Raw genomic sequence first — 14898 nt, forward strand, 5'->3', positions numbered from 1 at the left:
GTAACCTATAGAATGGTAATATGGCTAATATGAAAATCAAGAATGAAAGCACGGAACAACAAATATGCCTCTTTTATTATGAGAACATTGCCTTCATACCATCATTATGTTGGATCTTAGACTAAGCCACCTCATGTGGTTTTGCCTGTACCTGAATCAAGCACCTTTGGCAATTAGCATTGGGATACTTGTACAGTATATCATTTTTGCACATCTAGATTTGGCAAAATTAGATTTTTCTAATTTGCAGAACTGTTCAAGCTCTGTCTAGGTCCTCGGGGAGAATTGATGCTCCCCAAATCACTTCACAGATGTTTGATTGGATTTAGGTCAAGGCTCTGATGAGGGCACTCAAGGATATTTACCTTTATGTTTCTTAGCCACCCCAGATTAGCTTTGGCTATGTGCTTCCTACCCAGTTTCAGCTTCCTTGCAGAGTCCAGAAGGCTTTCTTAAAGGACGTGTCTGTACTTTGTTCTATTAATTTTCCCTTCTATACATATAAGTGCCCCAGTACCTGCTCAAGAGAAGCATCCCCACAACATGATGGTGCCACAGGTGCCTCACAGGTACCATCATGCTTCACAGTTCCTTCATGTCTTGTTGTATTTGTGCCAAATGTAATGCTTTACATTTAAGCAAAAAATACCATTTAAGTTTCAGGAGACTACAAAATATTTTGCCACACAGCTGCTGAACTCCTGAGTGTTGTTTTACACTTCAAACATGATTCAAAGTGGTATTTTTTGACCCATTTCTTCTTTCAAGCCAGATCTGCCGTCCAAGCCAGATCTGAGAAGTGCTTTGGATAAGGTCTTGGCCATAAAAGTCTGTAACTCTTTCAAAGTTACCATTGGCCTCTTGGTAGCATCTCTGATCAGTCTCCTTCTTGCCATTGGCCTCTTGGTAGAATCATTTGTCAGAGTCTTTTCTTCTCAGTCATCCGGTTTGGAGGGACAACCAATTTTTAGGCATTGTCTTCATCGTGACCTTCCACTTCTTAATAATCATCTCAACCATGCTCCAGGGGACATTCAAGGCCTTTTTCCTATCTGCTGATGTGTGCCTTTTTGCATCTTTGTCCTGAAGTTCTTTTGGAAGCTCTTTAGTAATCATGATTGAGTCTTTGCTTTGAAATACACTAATGAGCAGAAGAAACCTATAGGAACTGATGAATTTATCCTTGAATTTATCCTTAACCACCAATGTGCAGCAATGTGGATGCTGCACATTGGTGGTGGTGGAGGGGAGTCCCCATTACCTGTAAAGCGCTTTGAGTGGAGTGTCCAGAAAAGCGCTATATAAGTGTAAGCATTTATTATTATAATTATTATATAGGCACTGTATATCATTAATTATTATGATGTTCGTCTTCCACTATAAGATTAACATGCACAATCAGCATCTATCTTTACTTGATGTGATGGGGTAGAAGCAAATCTACTTTCTGTCTCAAAAACTATGCTGTGATATTTTTAATAGAGCTTTATATACCACAAATCTACTCTTTTACTCTACCTATCTACTCTAAGAGAGGTCTTAGAGCCTATAGCAGTGTTATCTTCATTTCACTGGGCTTGCAGAAGAGGGTTTCATGCCTCTTTTCTTCTTCCATCCTGGTTAATCTATCGAGGGAGAAATTAAGACAGACACAAAAACAAGCAACAGATTCTGTTTGCTTGTATCCCTGTCACTGTGATGGAATTGTCCTCTATGGCCAAGAGCAAATGCACATAATGAGATCAAAATAGTATGCTGACCCTTGAATTGCATCTGTCCTAGTTATTCTGTGCTTTTAAGTAGAAGGAGAAAACAAAACTTTCTCAACAACCAGTTTAGGTAACTTATTGAATGATTACTTGAAAATATGTATTTGCTTTCATGGTCAGTGTTGCTTAAAAAAGCAATATGTAGAGAATTATTTGCACATGTGATTAAGAAGGTCAGGAGAGCAATTTTTGCTGAATTCCCACTACCAGCTGCTACCATAAGCCCACCAGGAGCAAATACTGTCTATACTGTGCATTGGATTGAATTGCTTCCTACTTAACTGAAGGTATTTAAGGTAAAGGAATTGGTGACACTGAGTTCAGCAGCATTGTCAAGCCTTTCATTAAGATTTAGAAATATGCCAAGGGCTTAAATCAAGGCCTCCAGTCAAGGGCATACAGTACAGTATATAATGAATATGAATTATTATCCCTTAGAAAATATTCATTTTGCTATTTTGTAATAAAGTGTGATTTTAGCATGAATCTCACAGCCTTTTCTCTCTTAACTGGTTTTTCTTTTGAGCAGCTGAAAACTCAGAATGAAAACCAATTCAACTGTCCAGTGCTGGGATTCCAATTTTATGCATACAGTATATATCAGTTTCCTAACTGCCACAACTTTATTAGTTTGATTTTGAGCCACTCTATACTTTCAGGCTGTATTTTACATTTCAGATCAGAAAGAAGAGGTCAGGTCTTGAGTATGTCAGGTCTGACCTTCCAGTCTGGTCTGCTCTCTGTACAGTTTAGACATGTAAAAGGAAAAGCCCTACCGTAGGAGGTATCAGCTTTTTTTTTGCAGTTGCCTCAGGATAATTACCTTTTACTCTGCACCAGTATCAAAATTAAAAGCCTAAATGGCTCCACCAGTAAAAGCATTTACTCAGAATGCAGGTTGAGCTCCATATAGCATGTTAAACATGAAATACATTTTGTCATAATTATTGTGGCAATAATTATATTAAAATATAATTATGCACAATAATTATGTGGCATTTTGTGATTAAAGAGAATCGCTGCTGCTTTCTAAATCTTTTATGGAACTGGGAAAAACTCTGAACGGCAGAGCACGGACAAGAACTCAACAAACTTTAGTATTTACTTAAATTAGTCTATTTGTATGCATTTCTGTTCCGGATTTCTGTACTATTTGCTTGAAAACAATAGCATCAGTGAACATTATGAACTTAGACATTGTGACTTTTATGACAATGATCCAAAACACACAGCAACAAAGTCTAGCATGAAACCATAGGGTGAAAAAGCCAAAAGAATCCCCTGATTTAAAGAACTCATCACAGCATTTATTGTCAGCTATCACTACCAGCTATAGAAATATATTTATATTCACAAATTAGTATTATCAGTAACATTTAGAAACATTTTTATACTTTGGTTATTTTCATTTTTTACTGCCAAAATTTCCTCTTAGTTACCTGAGTCCATATTAATTTTCCATGTTCTGTATATTTAAAGAGCTTTTTAAACAGATTACATATATCTGTTTTCACCTATTGATCTTCTGTGGGCCATAAAGTGCTAAATCTGACATGCTGAAACACATTACAGTATAGTGAACCTTGCTTACTGCTAATGCAAGTTTTGATGCAGATTCTAGATAGCTGCATCTGTAACTAAAATAACAATGTTAAATATCACTGCATTGTATGACAGATGTCACTAGAGATGTCAATCTAGTTCTCACTAGAGAATGAACTGTCATGTCTCTATCCCTGACCTGTCACATTGGCACGGTAAATTGTGGGTGATGGCTCACGCAGTTTAGCACTCAAATTTGTCTTGTTTTGCGAAAGGTCACATCTTCTGTCATACACCAATCCATGCAGGAAACAGAACTCTGCTGAGAGAAGAAACCAATGCTGTCACCCCAAATATTACCCTATAAATCCCTCTGAAAGTATGAAAGCTAATAAAAATGATTTGATAAGCAGGGGCATATGTTAACTGTCAGTTATTGATTACGTAATACAGATTGTCTTGGCATTTGGAACTTGTTTTAGAATAGAGAGGTGCATCAGTTTGAGAAGGAATCCCACACCTGCGTTCTATAAACCTTAAAGGTCATATGGGAAAAGAATTGCCCCCTCAAAGTACTTTGTCCGTGTGTTGCATTTTTGAAGAATTTATAATTACCAAAATGACAGTATCTGAATAGAGATTTTCTTACACTCATATCACTATTGAGATTCATGACTACATTGCCCATTATTAGTTCTGCTCCAGTTTGCATTGTCCCCACAAGCGCAGTTACAGAAGGGTCACCCACACACTCATCCACTGACAATGCAGGCTGGAGCTAGTGTGACTCTAGGCATTCTTCCATAGTATATCAGTAGCAATACAGTTGATCAGAGTTCTTGGTGCATTGCCATTATTACAAATCCTTCAGGATTGCAAAACAAGCATGGGATACTAAAATTGCATGTGAAAATTGACAGATGAGAACAAATATCAAGTTCCTCTTTGAGAGGCCCTTGTCAATTAATAGGCTAGAGTAAAAGTGAAGGGACTTTGTCTTCCCACCTCTCTGCTATCACTCATGCTTACCCTAATGAAGCAAGACATGTGCTACTATTCTGCAAATGTAAGCCTGTAGACACTGGGAGCATTTTATATTTAAAAGGACATTATATATGCTGTATATCCCCAGAGCAACCCCAAAGGTTACATTTAGAAATGTGTGTTGTGGATTTGTCTTTGAAGCCTGGAGCCTTAGAAGGCTTCTGAAGCCTAGGATCATCAGAAAAACAATAGTCTTTTCCTAATGAATGGCCATTTCCTGGGCTATTTCAAGCAAATTCAGAAACACCTTATATCCGTCTAACTAGAATTAGAGTATCTGTCTATCACTGTGTTGCTGGGACGGACATGTATTTTTCTGTTATCTAGAAAACAGAAGTCTGATTATGAATGACAAAGATAGTGCTAACTAAATATAGCATTGTCTTTAAGAGGTAAACCTGTAATCAGATGTAATGTAATTAGGTAAATAAAAGAAAAATAAGACAGTCAAGGACTTTGTTGCATGTGTGAAAAGAGTATTACTGTTAATGTTATTTTCTGATGGGACAAGAGTTTTGGCTTTTAGTCACTTTGAAACCCCACCAGGATTTTCAGACAGCATGATGTTTACTTCAGTGCATGTGTGTCCATTTTCTCCTCATGATCAGTGTCCATTAAATACAGCCAAACAGAAACAGAAAAATGACAGATGGGATGATTGAGCAGAGAGAACTTGACTGATCTGTGAAAAAGAGGTCCACAGGACAGGGTAATATGAAGTTCTATGTACTGTCAATTAAATAATAAGATGTAATACAATATAAGACAGCCAAAACTTTAGTAAATAGAATTTCCTTATTAACAAGTTTATTGTTGTTTAGAGGTCAGTCTTGCAATTGTAAAGAAAGGTATGTCTTGTAGCGAAAAAAGTTTCTATCTTGTAGTTTGTCTCAATAAGAAGGAAGGATAAAGGACTTTTGATATTTCATACAATAACTTGACACAGAAAAAAAAAACGGCTTATTAACCTCTTGCAAATCCTTTTTCACTTAGAAGCTATGATATTTCAAACCCTGATCAATTGTGTTGTCATGTGTTCCTCACATACTGGAATCACAGTGTAGCACAGTGATAGTTAATACTGTATGTGGGCTCCTTGGGAGGTGACTCAAAGGAGGGTGACAGCTGAAGACACCCATTGAACACTGGAAGGTACCAAAATTCTTATTGCAGCAAGCAGGGCATACAGAATCAATCAATTGCTGTATACAAAAACGATCTTTTGTCACTCTTTATAGAAACAACTTGTGTAATAACTTTTACATAGTTTTGTTTCTTTTCAATACCAAATGCTACATGTATTTCTGATTAAAACTTTGTTTTAAGTCAGTTCATTTTATAAAAAAAACAAAGGCCTTCCCTTCCCTAGTTTAAAGTTAAATTCTAATGGAATTAAACTCCACATAATGTAGTTGTATATAATTACATTTGGGAGTTATAAGTGGCTGCCTATGGTTTTGATGAATTGCCGCTGCCACAGAATGAACTGCTTCTGGTCTTACACTACTGATGGTTATGCAAAATCCAGGCAGAAGCCAATTCATGGGCACACCTAGGAAATCATCACAATGGCACTCAACTTGGCCCATTTTAAAGTCTGGATGAGCATTGAATTTGTGATAATTGATTTTTCTTGGATTTACATACAAAAATCTAAAACAAGTAGCATATCATGCAAAGCTCCCATGGCAATTGTCTTACTTTTGTAAAGTGAACTGTTTATACATATAAATATATACAATACCTGTTATGTTTTTACCTTTAACTTTCATTATTTTAATTGATGTCCTGTTGCTTGAATTAGTTTCTCATTCACAATAACAGGTGGACAAAATGGAACACTATTTCCCATGTCTGAAGTATTTTCTGAGTGTTCATAACTGGAAAATAAAAAGCAATTTAGTATCAATAGTTTGTCACCAAGTTGGTTTTAGTTGGGGTCTAATGTGTCTGTTATTACTCCACTGATTAATTATAGAGTGATGACTTTGTGGTGCAGTGAGTTTGAGTTCTGTGAATTGCACAAGAAGCTTTGTCTGGGAAAGCAACTCAGATAAAAAATTGGACTCAAGGGAAACATCAGTGCCATACTACAGACAGGTAGTCTGTTTTTTTCTACACAAAACCTTGATTCACCATTAAAAAGGCATCACTATTGGCAAGTCAGCTTGAGCTGATTTCCAGCTGACAGTCCAGTCTCCAAAATACTGATGTCATGAAGGTGTTGTTCTTTTGATAAGTGCGATATATTGATTAATGTCTGTACTTGCTTTTCTTTCTTACTTTTACCTACTGTAGCTATTGCATTCAACAGGGTAAATAATCTCATCGCCTTTAATAACATAAGAATGGTTACATATGAGAGGAGGCCATTGAGCCAGTTTGGTAGCTATAAATATTCAATTTCATTCAGCTATTTTTTTAAAGAAGCCAGAGTATCAGCTTCAATAACAAGGCTGAGTAGCTCATTGTATCCACTAACAAAAACCCTCTTTGCCCTCTCACTGAGGACCTGATTTAGTGCTTGCACACCAGAGTCAATCATGTCTCATTGTTGTAGTGAATTTATATCTAAAATGCATGTCCTTTTTTCTCTAAAAATAACATACATCAGCATGTAAATACATAGGAAATGATCTAAACTGTAGGGAACCAGTCATTTCTTTTGTAACATCTGCAAACAGCTGTATTTTTTTATTTGTAAACCCTTCTGTCCAATTTACATTTGAAAACAGCATGGGTATATGTTAGGAAGCAGAGTACCGCCCCTGAGTTTTCCTCTGAAAGTACGCCTGCACTGATGCACAGATTGTCTTTTTGTCGTTGTATAGAATTCCTGAAGGGCCCATTGACCAGGGACCTGGAGCAGCTGGCCGGGTTCGCATTTTAGAGGAGCAGCTCATTAAGGCCAAAGAACAGATCGAGAGCTTCAGGAGATCATCTGGAGATGGTCAGTGACTTTTCCTGATTCGTGGGGCCTAGGCAGGGGACAGATGCCAGGGTGTATATAATTTTAACTACGAAGTACTCAGAATGAAAAAAGATAGCACTGACAGATTTCTACTGTTGTGTACTAACCAGGGTGTTAAGAAGCTTTCTAAAATTGAAAAGTGAAGCTGCAAAATATACTGCAGGACATTCAGAAAACTTCATATCCAGATGAACTCACTTCCAGCCCATTTCCTTAATGACATTGCTTTAGTTAAACATGTTAATAATTTAGGATATTTCAGATTTCTGGACAGCTTTACCTCTTCAGTTTCTTTCAGATTCTGGTGAATGATAATTAAGTTACCTTCCAATAGAATTAAGTAATGAATTTACAAAGGTGTTGGGTCAGTGTTTTCCAAACCATTCTACTGTACCTGGTATTTTCACACTATGGACGCATTGTATTGGTATGACTTCCTTACCCTCTGCATAATTAATTATACAGTGATGTGAAAAAGAATGTACACTAACTTAAGATTCTATGGTTTTACATATTAAGACAAATCTGACCTTCACCTAGTCCTCACAACGTCCTGACAGTAGATACGTTCAACTTTATGTGACAGATAACACACACACAAATTTTACTTTCATTATTTATTAACCCAAAAAAAATCAGCCAACATTCAGAAGCCTAAGAAGAAGAAAAAATAAGTTCACCCCATGATTCAGTGTGGAACCACCTTTTGCAGTAATAACTCAAGTAAAAACAGTAAATGTTTCCTCTAAGAGGTTATCAGTCTCTCACATTCCTGGGAGGAATTCTGGCCCACTCCTCTTCACAAAACTGCTTCAGCTTGGTGGTGTTTGAGGGCATTTGTTTTTGAGGCCCCATGCATCCTCTGTCAGTGATTCTACAAATGAAAAATATTCAAGCACATGGTGACTGTACACAGGACTTGTCATTGTCACGAACAGTTCTTTACGGGCCCTATGCGGACGACACGATCCGGAAGGTGAAGAAACAATAGGGAAAAATATCATGCAAAAGTGGGTCAGGAGACAGGGGGGCGTGTCCGAGGTGAGCAGGTGTCCAGGGGAAGTGAGTCCGGGGCGAACAATCCAAGCGTAAATCCAAAAGGGAAATCCAATATGGGAGGCAGAGTCCAAGACCAAGGGATCCATACAAAGTTATTAAAAACCGGAACCGGGTCGGGACCAGCGGGCCAGGGAATCAGGAACAGGAAACTAAAACCATAACAGAGCCAGACGCGGCAGGACCCCGGGCTCTCACGAAATGGGATTCAATGAGAAGTCTCGGGCAAACGCCTGCGTCTGGCTTTAAAGGTGGAACTAAAGAGGGGCTGGAATAAGGAACAGGTGTGGGGAATGGGACAGAACGAGGAAGGGCTGGAGCGCCCTTAAGAGGAGGAGTAACAATCGTGACAGTCATCGTGGAAAGATTTAAAAGCAACCCTGAAAATCAATCAAGTCACAAAACATCTGCAGATTTTCTCTCACTTAATCTAATGTCAGTGCTTGTCCCTCAATTATCAAGAAATGACTGAATGGGAATGGTTTTTCATTGCGGGAGGACATCCAGGAAGAAAGTATTGTTCACTAAAAAGAATATGGCCCCCTGATTCAAGTACACCCAGTGAATGCATACTTGGAGGATGAAAATGTTTTATTTTTGGCCACAAAAAAGTGACCAGATCATAATGCTCCCACTTGTACTTGGTGATCATATGATCAGATGAGAGTAACATGTTTTGCTGTCTCTGGACCCAGATGGCCTGCCATCATCATGATGGTACCATGCATTTTGTGTTGTATCAGCAAGTTCAATAGGGGTCTAAAGGAGACTCATTTTCAGCCAAAAGTTATGCAGCAAAGCAGATCTACAGTGGAATGCCTGAAGAAGAGAATATTGGCCATGTCAAAGTCTCAACCTAAACACTATTGAAATGTTATGGTAGGACATGAAGTAAGCTGTTCATGCAGAGAAACCCCCAAGAGTTACTGACTTGAAGGAGTTCATTAAAGAAGAATAGGTCAAAATTCATAAAACCTGATGCAAGAGACTAATTAAAGGTTATAGGAAACATCTAGTTACTGCATCAGGGTAGTGCCACCTGTTACTGAACTCACAGTCTTCACACAAGAATATTTACTGTTGGTTCGTTTTGTTAATTAAATAATCTGTGTATATCTTATATCTTTGTGACTTTGTGTATATGTACTCAAGATCAAAAGATCTTTTTCTTTAATGAAGACTTTTGTGAAGATCCAATAGTATTAATTTATATATAGGATATACAGTATATAAATATAAAGGATAAGAAAGATCAACTTCTTCTCAACACTTTAGTAATGATCAAAAATCTTGCATTGCACACAAACCTGCTCACTTTGCCTTTTTTATTATTGTTTGATAAAGGCCTTGTGTTCAGCAGACAATAAAAAGATAATCAAAAATAAAGGCATTAACTTTAGTTTTCCTTTGGGCTTTCATAAATACCTGCAGTGCAGTTTTACACACAGTTTCTGTTTTTCTCTTACTCTGATGATGCTTGTGCCCTAGCAGGTCCAGGACAAAATCAGGAAAAGTTACGACGCAAAGTTGAGAATGGCGTTAAAGAGCTGTGGTACTTCATCAGGAGCGAATTAAAGAAATTAACACATGCCGAGCCTGGTGAACTCCAAAAACACACTGAAGGGCTATTGGAAGACTTGGGACATCAACAAAGGTAGGACAGGAGTGCAAATTGTCTGGTCTTTTTGTAATAATTTACCACAGTTAAGGATTTTAGGCCCCTAAACACCGATCAGTTAATGGTTTAGAAAAAATCAACTCAAATACTTACTTTTCTGCATAGATGAGAGATTGCTCTTTAGGTGAAAAAAAATAAATAAAAACACCCAAACATGCTGAGCTAAGCTTAAATTTACTCCTAGGTTATGAATACAGTATGTGCATAGATACTTGCAGGCATGCTGGACAGTTACACATTGCAATGACATAAGAATTCAAGGACTCCAGCAAATGGGCGGGCATGTTAAGACAGAAAAGCAATTTCACCTTACACATAGAGTTGTAGAGATCTGGAGGAAAAAAAGCCATGCAAATAAAGCTGATCTTTCAGGGTTGTATTACACTAAGCCTCTAGCAACCAAATAAGCAAGATGGAATGATGCCTCTCATTCACAGTTTGTCTTATATTTTTATGAAGGATAAATGATAAAGCTCTTTACTTGGATGCCCAAGTGATGGTGGTTATGAAGGATCTAATTTTGGTCAAGCTCTGAAAAGGATCCATGCTTTCATTGAAAAGTACAGCAATTGTATGCAATAATATGGCCATTTTTAAATGTCTTCGAAATGCAAAATTGGAATGGTTTATGTAAAAAAAGCTGACTAAACCTGTGTGGATGGTGAGGAATTCCAAATATTTTTTCTTCCCTCTAAGAAAACAATAAACCACACATTGAATTTAGCTCTTTCTACATGTTTTTCAGGCATGCTGTTTTGTTTTTCATTGATGGTAAGCTGCCCTCTGCACATCTGATGATTGATACAGTTTGGACAATCTGACATTGGAAAACTGATAACATGAGAGTTTATGTGAATGTAAAACATTTCATTTAACTCTTCTTATTTCCATAGCAGTACTGTTCTTTAGGCAGATTGTGCTGCACATTGTTTGTAAAGCTTGTAATTTCATTTTGGGTTTGGTAGGCTGTATAGTTTGTTACAGCAATAAGGAATGTTCAAATAAAAAGTGAAAAAAAGGTTCTGCTTCCTAATACAAATTGTTTCCAAATAAAAAAAAAATTGGAATAACAACATTTTTATTATGTTGGTTATTTTAATATTAAAATCTGATCATAAGGAATGTTTTACAGAATTTAGTTTGTCCTAGGTCTTCCTTCCTTTTTGTCTCTTAAATTTCTAGGATGTTCAGACCTGTGGAATATCTAAAATTACAATCTAATTCCTAAGGATTAGGCTGCCCAGGGTCTTCTGTTAAAAGTGAGCCACCCTTTGGCATGAATTGAATGAGGACTTTAGGAAGGGCATACAGGACCAATACAAACACTCAGCACTTTTATTCTAGAGTTTTTGCATATGTCTTGACAGTTGTAGGTTATGAAGCGTGTCAGCCTGGAAATCTTCAGCTTCTGTTTAACAATCTCCTTTCTCTTGAAAATGTATGACAAACTTCCAGAATTATAAATTGGAGAATGTCATTTTGTTGTGTTTAGCGAAGTGACACCATTGAGTTCCCCCTATCCTATTATAATGCACATGGTAATAATACCAAACCCCACAGCTCCAACAAACGCACATTTAAAGCTAATCTGCTTACACCAAAGTTAACTTCATCTCTGCTTTTGCCTTCCATCTTGGTCTGGGTTTTGTTGCTATAACTGAAATACCTTGTAAGTAAATTAAAATAGGTCACATCTCATTATTGTCATCTATCATATCATCTATTATAATTCCTTCTTGGGTAGATGCTAAAATTATCTGTCTGCTTCACCTACAGATGCAGCCATTCAAAATGCGCGGGCGATACCGCATTATTTTCCGGTATGCTGTACGCAGTCTACCGCAAGCAACCGGTAAATACCGCGAGTTACCGGTAAATACCGCTAGTTACCGTAAATTCTCCTATAATACGACAAGCAAAATAATAGTATCCGGAATTTCTGCAAGGTGGAGCTAATAAAGCTCAACCTCTCATGTTTGAGCTGTGGCCATCAGTCTTTAACAAAGATATTACTAATAGTATTAATAATGAATGTCCTTGGACAAGCTGTAAGTGTAAACTCAAAGTATTGCCGCCTTTGTAAAAGTAACACCACAGCATTTCGCAATCACGCATTTGTTTCCAATCATGCAAAGTACAGTAATTTTTGAGAATCGATTCACCATGCATTTCACATGCTCATAAAAGAGATTGATTTAGGAACATAAACATATTACCGTATGCAAACTGTACTGTATACAGTATGTATATGTATATTTAATGTCTTAACTGTGCCCGTTTAAGTATTGAATATTTATATGGAATTTTACCACTGAAGGGAAATCTTAGTGCCTGAGCATAAAAAGAATAGGAGCATACTGCAACGCGTGTGAAGGCCATAAACGATATTAATTTTGGAACATAAACATACAGTATATGGCTGGTCTCAGTACTTTAAAGAAAACATACACAAAACATGGTTTCATTATGACCAGAATTGGACTTGAGATATTTTTAACTTGATTTACAGTATTTGAGAGGTATGTCTTAACACCGATACTACAGTGCGTAAATACTGCTCACGTATATATGTTTCTAGGTTTATATTATGCATTTCATACGGTCAAATTACTTTTGAGCAAGAAGCGCGAAACGGTATGCGTTTTAGTTTCGTTTTGTGCTGGGACTCTGCTTTTAACAATGTCGCCGTGGATTGATTAGAGATATCAAGTACATACAAGTCATTTTTTAAATGTTGTAGTTCGTCTTGTAAAAATGTTACAAGTACATCATCTATCAACAATTACACAGGTTCTGTTTCCATATTGCGGATTTTGGTAACGTAATATTATTTTCTAGATTTCACGTTGTGAATATATGATTTGGGCAAACAGAGCCGCAAAGTACATTATGGGTTGTTGTTTTTTTTGCAGTTTTATCTAGAACAAGCGATGCTTAAACCTTTGTCGGATTCTTGTGAAACTATCCACACGACAGTTACAGTACCTAGGAGTTGACTTCAGTGATGTCACTGATGGGATGTTTCTAAAAATCCATCCTCTGTAAAACGTCTTCTCTAGTTGTCCTGCATATGTATTCGCTAATGAAGCTGTGTGTTCTGAGCCTGGATCTCTACATTTCTGTATGAACCAGCTTAGAGGGCTAAAGACAGCTTGTGTTTAAATTGAGTGTAAGGTAATTTATGCTACTAAAGTCATGGTCAGCATTTATGATTGTACTGTGCTGTAAACTTGTTCTGTGCCTAGTCACATTATTTTATAGCGCTTTTATAGCGTTGTCAAATCTGGTGGCGCTGTGTGTTAGTTTCCTGACTCCCATGTCACATGGTCTGTGATTGAATCCCATGGAACTATGACTTTATTTTTTAACAAACATTTCTTTGAAAAAATGAAACGTTTCCCTTGGTCAGAGATTAAATAAAACCTCACATGCACCAAACAAATTTATATTTCTAAATATCACAACATGATCGAATTTAAGTCTTTTTAATAACAATGAATAGTCACCCATGCGTTACAAAATAAACATTTATATTGATTTGAATCGTGTTTTGATTTAAATTGTAAACGCTTGTTTAAATACACGTGTTTTAAAGCGATATACTGTATAAAAGCGCTGATTCTTATGGAGTGTGTTCCGCCGGGGATTCAAAAAATTTTTTTTTTTAATCGCGTATCTAAGGAAAATTGCAGTATAACTTTGTTCATGCACAAACAGTGGCATGATACATTATAATTTGGGTGTCTCCTCTTGCCAGAAAGCTCTAAATTGCAACGTAAATTGGAAAAATGCACTTGGAATCTGTCCAAGCCCTCCTACGAAAATTATTTAAACTCCGACACTGATCATTCATCTCTAAATAAACTTTATTTTATATAGCGTTTTAAGCGAATAGGTAATTAGATTGCTCATAAACCTAATTGCTTTTTCTACATAAACACAGCGTGATTGCTCTCTGAAAATACTTTTCCTTTATATTTAGGCTCAGATTTGAACTATAGATCGTATTATTATAAACTTTCTTGGAAAAATGTATTTTATGTAAACCATGTTTGCTATTAATTCATTTAGGGCTAAAATACGTTTATTGTCTTCCAATCGAGTCTAGTTGACATTGGAAGCTTGCCACTCCCAGACTGTTAAACCAACGCATTAGCATGTTAAAGCGATTCTATTGAGGAGCCCAGCTACCACTTAACACTGTACTTCCTACTTTGAAAATACCTGTGAAACCGGTTTAATTCGTTACAGCCAGCACTCCGGCAGAGAGGGGTTTGTACTCGTAAAGTAGAAGCAGGCGAGATTTTCAGCGAAAGACACCCCCCCCCCCAAAAAAAAAACACCCAGTAAGCAGTAATGCTTTAAGTTGAAAATCGAGGTGGATTTTGAGGATGATAAAGAGGATAAACTGGGATGGGAGGAGGGTTTGGTTTTGCATAAGGGGCGGGGTTATGTTAATTGGAGGAATTTGCGAGAGTATAATGGTTTGATATATTTGATTTTGTATTGTGGTTGTTATCTATGTTTTTGGTTGGTATTATGTTTATATGGTTGTTTTTGTTGGTTGGTTGTTATTATGGTTATTAATAATACGATCTATAGTTGAAATCTGAGCCTAAATAAAAAGAAAAAGCAAGTGTTTAGGTTTATGAGCAATCTAATTACTTATTCGTTTAAAACACTATATAAAATAAAGTTTATTATTAATTTGCTAGACAGAGCTGTGAACATTATTATGCATAAGACAAAGATAACGAAATCTGTGTACGCTGTAAGGTTTTTACTTCTTAAACTTTTAAAATACACGTTTCGAACAGAAAGAAATCCTCTTCCTGGTA

The 14898-nt window shown here is 36.8% G+C and overlaps 1 protein-coding gene across 21 annotated transcripts in view; it reads left to right on the top strand.

Annotated features, from left to right (window-relative positions):
* fut8 (fucosyltransferase 8) overlaps window positions 1-14898 on the top strand; it is a 435504-nt gene that overhangs the window by 296179 nt on the left and 124427 nt on the right. For 19 of the 21 annotated variants that reach the window (XM_015351257.2, XM_069192936.1, XM_069192939.1 and 16 more), the window contains 2 exons: window positions 7187-7305; window positions 9871-10036. In XM_015351257.2, the coding sequence (XP_015206743.1) occupies window positions 7187-7305; window positions 9871-10036 (285 nt within the window). The remainder of the gene's footprint in view (window positions 1-7186; window positions 7306-9870; window positions 10037-14898) is intronic. The other 2 variants (XM_015351256.2, NM_001318911.1) reach the window with 1 other exon arrangement.

Source organism: Lepisosteus oculatus, chromosome 8, assembly GCF_040954835.1.
Source record: "Lepisosteus oculatus isolate fLepOcu1 chromosome 8, fLepOcu1.hap2, whole genome shotgun sequence".
Lineage (NCBI taxonomy): Eukaryota > Metazoa > Chordata > Actinopteri > Semionotiformes > Lepisosteidae > Lepisosteus > Lepisosteus oculatus.